The 15,510-nt window shown below is 33.5% G+C and overlaps 1 protein-coding gene across 3 annotated transcripts in view; it reads left to right on the top strand.

Moving 5' to 3' along the window:
* The window catches only part of LOC127712106 (ion channel TACAN-like), a 35,107-nt gene that overhangs the window by 17,157 nt on the left and 2,440 nt on the right, over positions 1 to 15,510 (top strand). For 2 of the 3 annotated variants that reach the window (XR_007986940.1, XM_052218312.1), the window contains exons 6-11: positions 3,469 to 3,558; positions 5,870 to 5,935; positions 6,343 to 6,404; positions 8,724 to 8,816; positions 14,327 to 14,391; positions 15,294 to 15,362. Coding sequence is in view for 2 of the 3 variants with exons in the window: in XM_052218312.1 (XP_052074272.1) it covers positions 3,469 to 3,558; positions 5,870 to 5,935; positions 6,343 to 6,404; positions 8,724 to 8,816; positions 14,327 to 14,391; positions 15,294 to 15,362 (445 nt within the window). In the remaining variant the exon portion in view is untranslated. Of the gene's footprint in view, positions 1 to 3,468; positions 3,559 to 5,869; positions 5,936 to 6,342; positions 6,405 to 6,441; positions 6,504 to 8,723; positions 8,817 to 14,326; positions 14,392 to 15,293; positions 15,363 to 15,510 lie in introns of all 3 variants that reach the window. The other variant, XM_052218314.1, reaches the window with a different exon arrangement.

Genomic DNA, 15,510 nt, shown 5'->3' with positions numbered 1-15,510 from the left:
CAGTAGGGGGGAGGTTAAGTTTTTTCCTAAATCAGTGGAAGAAAATTACCTCAGACTGTTATGTGCTGTCAATAATTCGAGGGGGATTAACACTTCAGTTCAAGAACCCACCTCCTCTGTCTGCAGTTCCGATAAGTTTGTCTCATACTCAAGACCCAGTCAAGTATCAACTTCTATCAGTAGAAGTGGACACAATGTTACAAAAATCTGCAATAGAGGAGGTGTCGCTCTTAACTCTGTCTCCGGGATTTTATTCCCGTCTTTTTCTGGTTCCAAAGAAGACTGGAGGAATGAGGCCGGTCATAGACCTATCTATTCTGAACAACTTTCTTATTGTTCCCCATTTCAAAATGGAAACCAACAGATCAATCAGGGCTTCAATCCTTCCAGGAATGTGGACTACTTCTCTGGATCTTTCAGATGCTTATTTCCACATTCCCATTTCCCATACTTACAGGAAATACCTTCGCTTCGTTTGGAACAACAAAGTTTTCCAGTTCAAGGCTCTCCCTTTTGGCCTGTCTACAGCCCCTTTGGCTTTTACCAAAATCATGCAGGCAGCTATAGCTCACCTACATTCCCTGTCTATTCAGATTCATTCCTACCTGGACGATTCCCTTCTCAAGGAATTTTGCCCAATCAAATTGAGGGTTCAGACAGATTTGGTCATCAATTGTTTTCTGTCCCTAGGCTTCCTAATCTCTTGGAAAAAGTCAGAGATAATTCCTTCTCAAGACTTTGTTTTCCTGGGAGAACATTTCCTAACCAGTGTAGGCCTAGTCCTCCCACCAGAGGAAAAATTTACAAAACTATGTCAGAAAATACATTTATTCCTGACGGTTCAATCAGTCACAGCACGTCAATTCTTGCAACTTCTGGGTCTATTGAACTCACTGGCAGATGTAATTCCATTGGGACGACTTCACATTCGTCCGCTTCAGTTTTATCTGCACAAGTTATGGATTCCAGCTTCACAAGAATGGGAAGCATTGATTCCAATCACTCAGCCTTTATTTCCACACCTTCAATGGTGGTTAGTACGGGAAAATGTAATGAGGGGCCTATGTCTGTCCCCTCAAGTTCCCAGTCTAACATTATTCACAGATGCCTCCACCCTCGGTTGGGGAGCATATCTGGAGGGGCTTACAATCTCGGGAGTCTGGAATCCAGATCTTTTAGAAGAGCATATCAATGTATTGGAAATGAAAGCAGTTCTGTTTGCACTGAATCATTTCCAAATGTCTCTAAAGAACCAGTCTGTCATTCTGGCCACGGACAACACAACAGTTGTAGCTTATCTCAAGAATCAGGGAGGAACTCATTCACCTTCTCTATCAGATAGCCAGAGACATTCTCCTTCTGTGTTTTCAACTCCAGGTTCATCTAGTGGTGAGACATATTGCGGGGCACCTCAATATTCTAGCCGACACTCTATCCAGATCCCTTGCTCCAGTAAACACGGAGTGGGAACTACTTCAAGTAGTTTTCAAAGCTGTGACTCTTCATTGGGGGTCACCTCAGATAGATCTGTTTGCGACCAGTCTCAATCACAAACTTCTAACATTTGTGTCTCCGGTTCCAGATCCAAAATCTTTTGCGGTAGACGCAATGAGCCTATCTTGGAAAGGAATGTTCGGGTACGCCTTCCCTCCTTTCAGGTTTCTCTCCCCAGTACTTCAGAAAATAGCAGGGGAAAATTGCAAGATCATAGTTATTGCTCCAGCATGGCCGAAACAGTCTTGGTTTCCAGACCTTCTGCGCCTATCATGTGCTTGTCCTCTAGTTCTACCTCTGAGACCAGACCTTCTGTCTCAAATCAAGGGCAAGGTTCTTTATCAAAATCCAGAAAAACTTCATCTACACGCCTGGCTTCTCTCAGGGTTAGCCTCAGAAAGAGAGGTTTTTCTGAAGGAGCAACCAAGCATCTCACAAAGTCTGTCAGAGACTCCACTAGCATTGTCTATGATGCAAAATGGTCAATCTTCTCAGATTGGTGTAGTGAGCGGGAAATTGATCCTTTCCAAGTCACTGTACAACAATTAGCAGACTTTCTAGTTTTTCTTTTTGAATCCAAAGGATTATGTCCCTCTACTATTAAGGGATATAGATCAGCTATTTCAAGAACTATTCATATTTCTGGTGGCCCAGATTTTGGAAACAATGAGCATATTTCTCTTTTGGTTCGTAGTTTTAGTCTTGAAAGACCAAGACAAAAAACTTTAGTTCCTAAGTGGGACCTTGGACTAGTTTTATCCTTTTTAAAACTTCCTCCTTTTGAACCAGCAGAAACAATAGATTTAAGGTTTCTTTCCTATAAATGCTGTTTTCTTTTAGCTTTGGCTTCTGGACGGAGAAGGAGTGAAATCCATGCCTTCTCTATTTCTGATGCTTGCCTTCGATTTAACAGGGATAAATCTTCTGTTACTCTTTTAACGGATCCTGCTTTTTTGGCAAAGAATCAGATTCCAGATAAGGGTGCAGAATCAGTCGTGATTCCTGCACTCCCTAGCGATTCTATTTCTGTACTTTTATGTCCAGTAAGAATCCTTTCTATTTATCTGGATAGAACGAGTAGTTTACGTTCTGTTTCTAACTCAAGACTCTTTATTCCTATTAAAAAAGGAATCTCAGATCTTTCTGTTAAAACTATTTCTACTTGGATATGCAAATGCATATCTTTAGCTTATGGTTCTTCTAAGTCAGAACTTTTAAATAGTTTTAATGTTAAAGCTCATGATGTTAGGGGTATCTCTACATCCTGGGCTCTGTTTAACAGTGCATCTTTAGAAGAGGTACTGTCTGCAGGTTTCTGGAGAAATGAGAACTCTTTTATATCTCATTACCTCCAATCTATGGCTACTTTTGCCGAGAGTTTATACTCTCTTGGACCTATAGTTTCAGCACAAAGATTGAACTTTCCTCCTGTTTCTTCTGTTACAGGGGATTCAGCTTTACGTTAGATTCTGTTACTCAGAATTTATGATGGTAACGTATTTATAGCTATAAAATATTCAAATTTTAAAGTAAATTTGGATTTTATTAGATAAATACTTACCATCATAAATTATAGGTCCCACCCACCTCCCCTTCATCCCCTTTCCCTACGTTTCTGTCTTGAGGAAATTGAATGGGAGAATATGGGCAAACAGGGGTATATGTCCGGACCAGTGAGAGTACGTTTATTTTTAGTCGGGATTTTCCATCTGACCTATGACGCAATTGGGGTTACACTCAGAATTTATGATGGTAAGTATTTATCTAATAAAATCCAAATTTACTTTAAAATTTGAATATTTCATTCATGTATTAAATGGGAGATAGATGGAAAGGAATGAAACCGAATAATGTCATGAGAAATATAATTAAAATAGAATTCTTTTAAATCTATATTATTACATAAAAAGTCAAAAAAATTGTAATTACATGTATCAAGTGTTTGATTCCACAATTTATACTCTTATGTTTCAGGTGGATGGACGCAGTATTGCATTTCCTTTTGGTGTGGTATTATTGTACATTGACTATTCGAGAAAACATACTGAGAATAAATGGTTCCAGGTAAAGTTCATATATTAAGAAATATTTTATCTTAGATATGAGGATTTTATTTTTTTGAATTAAGCCTTTGGTTATTTTCAGTGAACTACTTCAATAAAAAACTAGATTAAACCATGCATGATTTGAAATAGGCTATTTAAAATTGATTTTCTGATTCTTAGATACAACCCCATTAGTAAAAGTCCAAAATTCAATATAACTGCATACATACTTGTAATAAAATTGGTTGATTTTCACATATCTTTAGATTAACAGTTGATCTGTTCCCTCACTAGTTTGCAATTGGTGAGCAAACTTCAAAATTCCTTAAACTTCAATAGCATCAGTCATCAAGACTAAATCATAAGAGGTGGACATATCTTTAAAGTAATCAGTGTGAGTGAAATACCCTTCAACAGATTTGATATTGATTTGATTTTTGGTGTTTTAACGCCACTTTAAAACACCGCTTTTGGGCTATTTCATGGTTGCCACTTTTTATTGGTGGAGGAAGCCAGAGTGCCCAGAGAAAACCACCAACCTTTGATAGGAAAACTGACAATCCTAGTCAATTAAGATTGGAGTCAAGTGCACCCGCACGAGCGGGGTTCGAACTCACAACCTCAGTGTTAACTGGCTAGTGACTACAGTAGTAACTACTTAGACCACTCTGCCACCGAGGCCCCCTTTCAACAGATATTTCAAAATCTAATTTTCTGAGAGAAGGACAGACTTTGATAGCTGTATTAGTATGCATGAACACAAGCAAGACAACAGTCAAAAACTTATAACCCAATAAAATTATTGTTTCAAAAATTCCAATAGGGAACATATATTACATTATTGTAGCAATAAACCATTTTAAAGACGTTTCGGCCACTGGCCTTCTTCAGTATCTTTATTTTCCTTCTTACCTACATGGTAGACTTTTTACTTTCACAATCAATAAGATATTATAGATTTAGTTCCTTGGTAATGTTAATTAGTTCCTTGGTAATGTTATTTAGTTCCTTGGTAATGTTATGACGTCATAATAATTTTACGTTACAATAACATGACGTCATAATAATTTTACGTTACAATAACATGACGTCATATAATATCTTTTTATGAATGAAAGTCAAAGTATATGAAATTAGATAAATTAAAGTCAATCTTTTGTTGATCCTAAATGGCCTAATTGTATTTAGTTTTTGCATCCACTGTGCTTCAATATATCTTCCATAATTGGCAGATTTTTCGTAAATTTGTTTAAGATAAAATTAGTTAATGCAAAGAATGCAAAGAATAAGTATCTTAGTATCTGAGAATCAGAAGATTTATTTTACCAGGACTTTTATTGTAGTCAACCCCGCCACATTCTGTATGTATGTGCCTGTATGTATGTGCCTGTCCCAAGTCAGGAGCCTGTAATTCAGTGGTTGTCGTTTGTTTATTATGTGTTACATATTTGTTTTTCGTTATTTTTTTTGTACATAAATTAGGCCGTTAGTTTTCTCGTTTGAATTGTTTTACATTGTCATTTCTGGGCCTTTTAAAGCTGACTGTGCGGTATTGGCTTTGCTCATTGTTGAAGGCCGTACGGCGACCTATAGTTGTTAATTTCTGTGTCATTTGGTCTCTTGTGGAGAGTTGTCTCATTGGCAATCATACCACATCTTCTTTTTTATATATATTTGGTGTATGGATATATTTTATGATGTACATGTCAGTCTGGCCGGTTTTATTTGACCTTGACCTCATTTTCACGGTTCATAGCTCAGTGTTAAGTTTTTGTGTTTTGGTCTGTTTTTCTATTACTATAAGCAATAGGTCAACTATATTTGTTGTATGGAAGGATTGCAAGCTGTACATGTCTGCCTGGCAAGGTTCATCTGACCTTGACCTCATTTTCATGGTTCATTAGTCAATGTTTAGTTTTCTTGGTTAAGTCTGTATCTTAGAAACTATAAGCAATAGGTCAACTATATTTAGTGTATTGAATGATTGTAAGGTGTACATGTATTTCTTGTTTGGTTTATATGCCCTTGACCTCATTTTCTTGGATCATGTTAAATTTATGTGATAGTTGTAGTAAAGCTTTATATTTAGAACTATCAACATAATATTAATGATTATTAAAGAAGGCGAGACATTTCAGCGTGTGCACTCTTGTTTAAAATAGAATCGGCAACAACAGATTATTAAATATAAATATTTTGAGGCTGTTACCAGAGACAACAATTCCAAACATTAAGTCGATAAGATAAGCTAATTATTATTGTGTATATTGTGCATGAAACATTCCTTATTTTTGTTATCAAATATAAAACTTTGTTGTTGTTTGTTACAGAATAAAAGGTTGGTGGATAACACATCACTTTATATCAACAGTGTGTGCTGGTATAACTTTAATCTGGTAGGTTTTATGTGTAAAGATGTCAAAGATGGTCTGTGTGAGCTATTTACATTACTTGGCTTCTTTTGTTATTGTCTTTCATTATTTTACGCTTTTTCAAATACTGGGAATTCATTTTAATTTGTAGACATCAATTTTCATGGAAAGAAGAATCTTATGTTATGTCCCAGTTGCCATTAATTGTTCCAAATTAACCTCATGGGATACTTTGATTGTACAATTAGAACAAAATTGAGTAACATTTATTTGTAAAAATAAACATATTTGATTGATTAGAATGGAAAGATTCAGAGGGTAACAATTCATATTGTTCTTTATTTGAATATCTCCTTTGGTTCAGTCAGATCTTTTTTTCTTTCCATGAGTTTCCAATGTATTTATTAAAACTTGTATATCCTTTTTTTTAGGCCTGATGGAGCTTCTTACCAGTCCTTCAGATTCCAGTATCTTTCCTTTAGTTTTTACCTAAGTAGGTATATTTTTAAATAATATTTTATACATTTCAGGCAAGATGGATATTCCTACCAATCATATAGATTTCAAAATCTTAGTTTTAGTTTGTATCTAAGTATGTATGTTTAAAATCATTCATCTATAACAAAACCTTGTTTACTGTATAAGCACTCTTATCTGTTATAGCCAACAGCAACATATAACAATTTTCTTTCTATTTCTACCAATTTTATTCCTCCCTACCATTTTTTTTTTATTTCCACTCATTTTATTCCTTCCTAACCATTGCTAGTTTACCTCACCTTATTGCTACCGCCTGACTTTTATAATAATGCACATGTTTATTTATTGATATGACAGATGTGGCATTTCCTATATGTCCACTGCTTCTTCTTCAGAAGATAGATGAGCTGTATAATCTATATCTAATACACAGATATCTTATGGTCTGACATTCATGTCTGTTGTCCTTGACCTCATTTTGATTGTTCAATTAGTTTTAATATACAGAATGGTTTTTTTATCACTCGATTTTTTTCTCTCGTTATTATGAGTAAAATGTCACTATATTGTATATATATTTTCATTTCATCTTATCAGATACGGTTTTTCTGCAATTGACCTCATTTTTTTGGTTTATTGTTTTTCGAAATAAGGTCTGTTCCTCAAATGAAATAAGTTATAGGTCAACTGTGTTTGATGTAAAAAAATTAGAATGATTATAGGATATACATATTCATCTGACCTTGACCTCATTTGAATAGTTCAATTTCCAACATTAAGTTTTCCTGATAAAGTCCATTTATTTGATACAGTAACAGTTCAACTATATTGAGAGTGTGTTATGATTGCAAGGTGCACATGTCCTTCTGACATGGTTTGTTTGACCTTGACATCATTTCAGTTGTTCTGTGGTCACTGAAAACTACCTACAAAGCATGTCCTTTTCTACAATGCAACATTAAGTTTCATGATTAGGTCCATTTCTCAGATACCTTTAGTAATAGGTCAACTATGTGTGGTGTATTGAATGATTGTAAGGATAATATATGTCTGTCTCACAGAGTTCGTCTGACCTTAACCTCATTTCCATGGTTCATTGATCAACAATTAATTTTAGTTATAAGATTTCTTACTCAGATACTTAAAGTAATAGGTCAATTTTATTAGGTGAATAGAATGATTGTAAGGTGTACATGTCCATAGACAGGGATCATCTGACCTTTACCACATTTTCATGGATCATTAATAATGTAATGTTTCTGTTATACCTGTTGTAAGTATGATCTTAAAGACTTCAATATAATATTCAATCATAATCATTATGCAGGCTAGACAATTTAACAATTGCACTCTTGTTTAAAATCGACAGCTACCTAAAAATGTAAACAAAACAGGACTTTTTTAGTGCTAGATGTAGATTAATACTCATTATGAAAAATTGTTAGTAATGGTTGTACAAGGTGTCCGTAAAAAATATGCTAGCTGACCAAGGTAATAATGATAATAAAAGAATGTAGAGATTAACTTGAAAACAGGTTTTACAGTAGGTACTTAATGTTTTAGAAATATATATGGAATATTGGTGAAAAAAATTCATAACATAATTATTTTCAATGTAAAAAAATATTCCAGCCTTTTTTGAAAACAAAAATAGTCACTACAATTTTTCTAAATGTTCACAGTGATTTTTATAACACAGGCTTCAATGTACTGAATAGAGATTTTATCAATCTTTTGTTGTTTCATGAATAAAGGTAATTTATCTCCTAGTTAAATGATTCAATTAAAACCTTGACATGAGGAACTAATTTTTAGGAAGGAATATGTAAAAAAGCATTATGATTGTATGTAATTTTTCTTGCCTGGAATACTTTCCTTCTCTTTCAATTCTTTTAAAACTTTATTTGAAGTTAGATAGTATCAATCCTTAAAATATATTCAATTGCAAGACACATCAATACAATATTAAGTTTGATACAAATTATATAGGATTTCTGTACTTTGAGTTAATAATCATTTTACTCTAATGACTTGCTGATCAGCTACGAATTTGAATGCATTGTATGAGATTAAATAAACTTGTTGATATTATTTTAGGTCTACTGTAGGGATCAAGGTTTTCTAGAATTTTATGCAATTCTTGTTATCTTAGAAGCCCATTTCTTAAATAATACTCTTGAAATTATATAGGTTATAATCAACCCATAAATTGATTCAATTGCAATGGGGGAAAAAAACCCATATCAAATTTGATAATAGTTTCAAATTAAATGGATTACTGCCCTTAGAGCTGCTTGTTGATCACCTTATTTTTATGTACCATCTCTTCTAGGTTTATTATATGTGTTCCAGTTTTTCTACCAGAAAGGATCCCTATACAGACTTAGAGCGTTAGGACAGGGTCATGACATGGATGTTACTGTTGGTGGGTATTTAGAATTATTCACAAATTTAGTCTGATTTCTTTCCACTCTGATAATGGCCATTCCAGTAAAGTTAAGGTAGGAGGTTAGGAAGGGAGGTTTTTTACAGGGATGGTGGGTCATCTATGGTTGTATGTCCATTTCATGTATGCCAAATTATTTGAAGTATCTATTGGTTTTGGGGGATTTTGGAAGTCCTTTTAAACCATCCTACATTATTTAGATGGAATAGCCCTGAGAAATTATTACATTAATTCAATTGTTTAGTATTTAAGTCTCCCAAACAAAGTGTTTTTGCTCTGTTTCCTTTTTATACGATCGCAAAAATTGAAAATTTTTTGGTCGTATATTGGTATGACGTTGGCGTCGTCGTCGTCTGGCGTCGTCGTCGTCTGGCGTCATCCGGCGTCGTCCGAAGACACATTGGTTTTCGCACTCTAACTTTAGTTTAAGTGAATGGATCTCCATGAAATTTTACCATAAGGTTCAATACCATGAAAGGAAGGTTGGGATTGATTTTGGGGGTTATGGTACCAACAGTTAAGGAATTAGGGGCCAAAAAGGGGCCAAAAATAAGCATTTTTGTAACTTCCAGACAATAACTTGTGTGTAAGTGTATGGATCTCTCTGACATTGTACCACAAGGTTCCATATCACAAAGGGAAGGCTGTAATTGATTTTGGGGGTAATTGCCTCAAAATTTTAGGAATTAGGGGCCATAAAAGGGGCAAAAAACAAGCATTTTTCTAGTTTCATGACAATAACTTGTGTGTAAGTGTTTGGATATTTCTGAAATTGTACTACAAGGTTCCATATCACAAAGGGAAAGCTGGAATTGAGTTTGTGGGTAATTGCCCGAAACGTTTAGGAATAGGGGGCCAAAAAGGGGCCAAAAATAAGCATTTTTCTAGTTTCCAGACAATAACTTGTGTTCAAGTGTATGGATCTCTCTGAAATTGTACTGCAAGGTACCATACCACAAAGGGAAGGCTGGGATTGAGTTTGGGGGTGATGAATCATAAGGGGGTTCAAAAAATTTGGGGGGGGGGGGGGGGGGTTTTCTTTTTTTTTCTTTTTTTCCTTTTTTTTTTTCTTTTAAAATTTTCCATTTTAAGTTGGTTATTTCTGATTAATATTTAAAAGCAAATAATAATGATATGGTAGGAGATACACACCAAACAGGATGTGTAAATTATTATATAATAAGTATTGTGCAATAGCAAGAAATTTTCAATTGCACAGTATTGCACAATTGCAAGAAATCTTCAATTGCACAGTATTGCGCAATAGCAAGAAATCTTCAATTGCACAGTATTGCGCAATAGCAAGAAATATCCAATAGCACAATATTGCGCAATAGCAAGAAATTGTCAATTGTACAGTATTGCACAATAGCAAGAAATATTCAATTGCACAGTATTGTGCAAAAGAAGATACTTCGTATAAATTGTTTATTTCTTGATCAATTTCAATGGGGTTTTATTCTTGAATTCTTGGGGTTCTTTAATATGCTGAATCTAACAGTGTATTAAGTTTTTGGATTTTGGGCCCGGTTTTTAAATTGGTCCACATTGAGGTCCAAAGGGTCCAAAATTTAACTTTGTTTGATTTCATCAAAAATTGAATTATTGGGGTTCTTTGATATGCCGAATCTAACTGTGTATTTAGATTCTTTATTTTTGGTTCCATTTTCAAATTGGTCTACATTAAGGTCAAAAGGGTCCAAAATTAAACTTAGTTTGATTTTAACAAAAATTGAATTTTTAGGGTTCTTTGATATGCTGAATCTTAACATGTATTTAGATTTTTGATTATGGGCCCAGTTTTCAAGTTGGTCCAAATCGGGGTCCAAAATTAAACTTTGTTTAATTTCAACAAAAATTGAATATATGGGGTTCTTTGATTTGCTGAATCTAACCATGTATTTAGATTTTTTATTTGTGGACCCGCTATCAAATTGGTTCATATTGAGGTCAAAAGGGTCCAAAATTAAACTTTGTTTGATTTCATCAAAAATTGAATTATTGGGGTTCTTTGATATGCCAAATCTAACCATGTATTTAGATTTTTAATTTTGGGTCCCGTTTTTAAATTGGTCTACATTAAGGTCCAAAGGGTCCAAAATTAAACTTAGTTTGATTTTAACAAAAATTGAATTCTTGGGGTTCTTTGATATGCTGAATCTAAACATGTGTTTAGATTTTTGATTATGGGCCCAGTTTTCAAGTTGGTCCAAGTTGGGGTCCAAAATTAAACTTTATTTGATTTCAACAAAAATTGAATATATGGGGTTCTTTGATATGCTGAATCTAAACATGTATTTAGATTTTAGATTTTTGGCCCAGTTTTCAAGTTGGTCCAAATTGGGGTCCAAAATTAGACTTTGTTTGATTTCAACAAAAATTGAATATATGGGGTTCTTTGATATGCTGAATCTTACCATGTATTTAGATTTTTTATTTGTGGGCTATCAAATTGGTTCATATTTGAGGTCAAAAGGGTCCAAAATTAAACTTTGTTTGATTTCATCAAAAATTTAATTATTGGGGTTCTTTGATATGCCAAATCTAACCGTGTATTTAGATTTTTAATTTTGGGTCCCGTTTTTTAAATTGGTCTACATTAAGGTCAAAAGGGTCCAAAATTAAACTTAGTTTGATTTTAACAAAAATTGAATTTTTGGGGTTCTTTGATATGCTGAATCTAAACATGTGTTTAGATTTTTGATTATGGGCCCAGTTTTCAAGTTGGTCCAAGTTGGGGTCCAAAATTAAACTTTATTTGATTTCAACAAAAATTGAATATATGGGGTTCTTTGATATGCTGAATCTAAACATGTATTTAGATTTTAGATTTTTGGCCCAGTTTTCAAGTTGGTCCAAATTGGGGTCCAAAATTAGACTTTGTTTGATTTCAACAAAAATTGAATATATGGGGTTCTTTGATATGCTGAATCTTACCATGTATTTAGATTTTTTATTTGTGGGCTATCAAATTGGTTCATATTTGATTTCAACAAAAATTGAATATATGGGGTTCTTTGATATGCTGAATCTTACCATGTATTTAGATTTTTTATTTGTGGGCCCGCTATCAAATTGGTTCATATTGAGGTCAAAAGGGTCCAAAATTAAACTTTGTTTGATTTCATCAAAAATTTAATTATTGGGGTTCTTTGATATGCCAAATCTAACCGTGTATTTAGATTTTTAATTTTGGGTCCCGTTTTTTAAAATGGTCTACATTAAGGTCAAAAGGGTCCAAAATTAAACTTAGTTTGATTTTAACAAAAATTGAATTTTTGGGGTTCTTTGATATGCTGAATCTAAACATGTGTTTAGATTTTTGATTATGGGACCAGTTTTTAAGTTGGTCCAAGTTGGGGTCCAAAATTAAACTTTGTTTGATTTCAACAAAAATTGAATATATGGGGTTCTTTGATATGCTGAATCTAAACATGTATTTAGATTTTAGATTTTTGGCCCAGTTTTCAAGTTGGTCCAAATTGGGGTCCAAAATTAAACTTTGTTTGATTTCAACAAAAATTGAATATATGGGGTTCTTTGATATGCTGAATCTTACCATGTATTTAGATTTTTTATTTTGTGGGCCTGCTATCAAATTGGTTCATATTGGGGTCAAAAGGGTCCAACATTAAACTTTGTTTGATTTCATCAAAAATTGAATTATTGGGGTTCTTTGATATGCCAAATCTAACAGTGTTTTTAGATTTTTAATTTTGGGTCCCGTTTTTTAAATTGGTCTACATTAAGGTCCAAAGGGTCCAAAATTAAACTTAGTTTGATTTTAACAAAAATTGAATTCTTGGGGTACTTTGATATGCTGAATCTAAACATGTGTTTAGATTTATGATTATGGGACCAGTTTTCAAGTTTGTTCAAGTTGGGGTCCAAAATTAAACTTTGTTTGATTTCAACAAAAATTGAATATATGGGGTTCTTTGATATGCTGAATCTAACCATGTATTTTGATTTTGGACATTGGACCATAATAGGTAAATTAAAAAAATTGAAGTTCTTAGACCACATTCTTTCTGTGTCAGAAACCTATGCTGTGTCAAATATTTAATCACAATCCAAATTCAGAGCTGTATCAAGCTTGAATGTTGTGTCCATACTTGCCCCAACTGTTCAGGGTTCGACCTCTGCGGTCGTATCAAGCTGCGCCCAGCGAAGCATTTTATTCTTTTTAAAAGCAGAGTTGTGATGAACTCAGCTTATACTATAATGAATGTTGTCTGGATGTCAACATTTCAGTTTCCTGACAAAATCCATAATGAGTATCTTTACCAAACTTTCATATGGGGTGAGAAAGACCCCTATAGATTTTTTGGGTCAATAGATCAAAGTTCAAGGACACAGTAGTTATTGATAGACTGAAACTATCACCAGACTTGACAATTTTCCATTACACTTGCAATTAATGGACTGAAATTTGGTTAAATTTTAGTTTTTCGTCATTAAAAATAGATTGTAAGCAGACTGCATTCTTCATTTCATTTCCCGACCATATCACATTATATCAAAATACAGTCGACTCTTGTTATCTCAAAGTCAGACAGACCGGAAAAATATTTCGACTCAAACACCAGAAGTTTGATAAACTAAGGGACACAACTCCTGCTTAGCCTGGTAAGACTAAAACAAATCCAGATGAAAATGGTTAGGGATTGTTATGTTGGTATAAAACTCATAAGATCGAAGATTCTGTATTTAACAGCCTTTTATTATTAGAATAAAATTATATTTTTTTGTCTATTAGTTAATTCTTTGTACAGTAACAAATTTTCCTGTGTTTATTAGTGAAATAATTCCAATCTATCTTAGCTTCATTTTGAAGTCGTTCTTTCTTGTATACGAGAGATTTGAGAAAATTAAGATTTATTTTCATTTGCTTTTATTTCAATCTTTTTCGGCATGAGTTAACTTTTTCCAGTCAACCAAGTTCAAGAGAACAAGAGTTAACTGTAGCATTAAGTAATGACAACACCATATTGAGTAAAATCAAAAACATCATTAAGTAATGACAACACCATATTGAGTAAAATCAAAAATATCATTATGTAATGTCAAATTATATTATCTTATGACAAAACATCATAAAGTGGCCTAGTGGTCTAAGTAGTTCTACTACTGTAATCACTAGCCAGTCAACACTAAGTTCGAACCCCGCTCGTGCGGGTGCACTCGACTCCAATCTTTATTGACTAGGATTGTCAGTTTTCCTATAGAAGGTCGGTGGTTTTCTCTGGGCACTCAGGCTTCCTCCACCAATAACAACTGGCCTCCACGAAATAGCCCAAAAGTGGCGCTTAAAAGTGGCGTTAAAACAAATCAATCATAAAGTGACTTTTTCAATTTTCATTTTGAAAGTTAACCAGCTATGACACATGATCATCAGAAGCAATCAAAGCAATGTTCATGCATTATTTTCTAATGTAGTGGTTAAAACTGATTTAAATATCTGATTTAGCTTTTTATCTGTTTTTTAGAGGGATTTATGTCCTGGATGTTCAAGGGATTAGTTTTTCTGTTGCCATTCCTGTTTGGAGGTTATGTAAGTATAAAACATCTACTTTTTATACACATGTCCTTTTATACCTGAATGTGTGACCTTGCTTGAATTAGGAAGAAATATAAGAATCTACTTTTAATGCCCACTGTCCTGTAAGATGTGTAAAGAAGAAGTGTCTTCATTGCATTAAACAGGCTAAATATTTCATCACAATTATTTTATAAATACTGTATTTGTTTCATTTAGCCTGTGAACATTTTTTTAAGATTGCGACATGGAAATTGTGAAGAAGGTAGATAACTTCGTCAAAAGTTCTCTTAACACCTGTCATGTAAATATAAAAAGTAAAATCACAAAAATACTGAACTACAAGGAAAATTCAAAAAGGAAAGTCCCCAATCAAATGTCAAAATCAAAAGCACAAACACATCAAACGAATGGACAACAAACTGTCATATTCCTGACTTGGTACAGGCATTTTCTTATGTAGAAAAATATGTGATGAAGTACATGTCACAAGGTATATCCAAGGGCACTGAAGGTAGAATCTAACACAAACAAACAAACAAACAAACATTAATTTGAATCTTAACCATTGGACTAACAAAACATACATAAAAGAACCTACAACAAAAAATCAGTACAGGAAAAGCACTAAACTCTAAAATAATGGTATAATAGATGACTTAAATACATGTCCTAACAAAACAATGACATACAGTATTATACCCTATCATTATATCTATTATAACCTTGCAGTAATTGAAAGCATGTCTCTTACCTTTGACTTAACTCCAGTTATCAGTAAAACCTCATTGGGAATTTTAACTGAATGGCTCCAGAGAACCATCAAGTTTTGAGAAATTTGGTACCATAAATGCTGAATATGTTTTTTCATAAATTTCATCATACATACATGCTATAAGCTATATTTTTCTTTTCAGTTTTTCCAGATGTACAATGCCTACACATTATTCAAGTTGTCACTTCTTCCACAAACTAATGAGTGGCAGGTGTGTATTGTGTTACAAAATGCTTATCATGCCTGTAATTTTTCATCATTTGTACACTTTTATGTAAAATATTAAAGAAATTTTAATGTTATTTAATTAATCAGCCAACTTGACCACTTAAATGGAGGGATCTTTGGTGGGTCCATGT

This window comes from Mytilus californianus, unplaced genomic scaffold (assembly GCF_021869535.1).
Source record: "Mytilus californianus isolate M0D057914Y unplaced genomic scaffold, xbMytCali1.0.p SCAF_8, whole genome shotgun sequence".
Lineage (NCBI taxonomy): Eukaryota > Metazoa > Mollusca > Bivalvia > Mytilida > Mytilidae > Mytilus > Mytilus californianus.
Note: the sequence above shows the minus strand (reverse complement) of the source record. Positions and strands in the feature narration are given on the sequence as shown.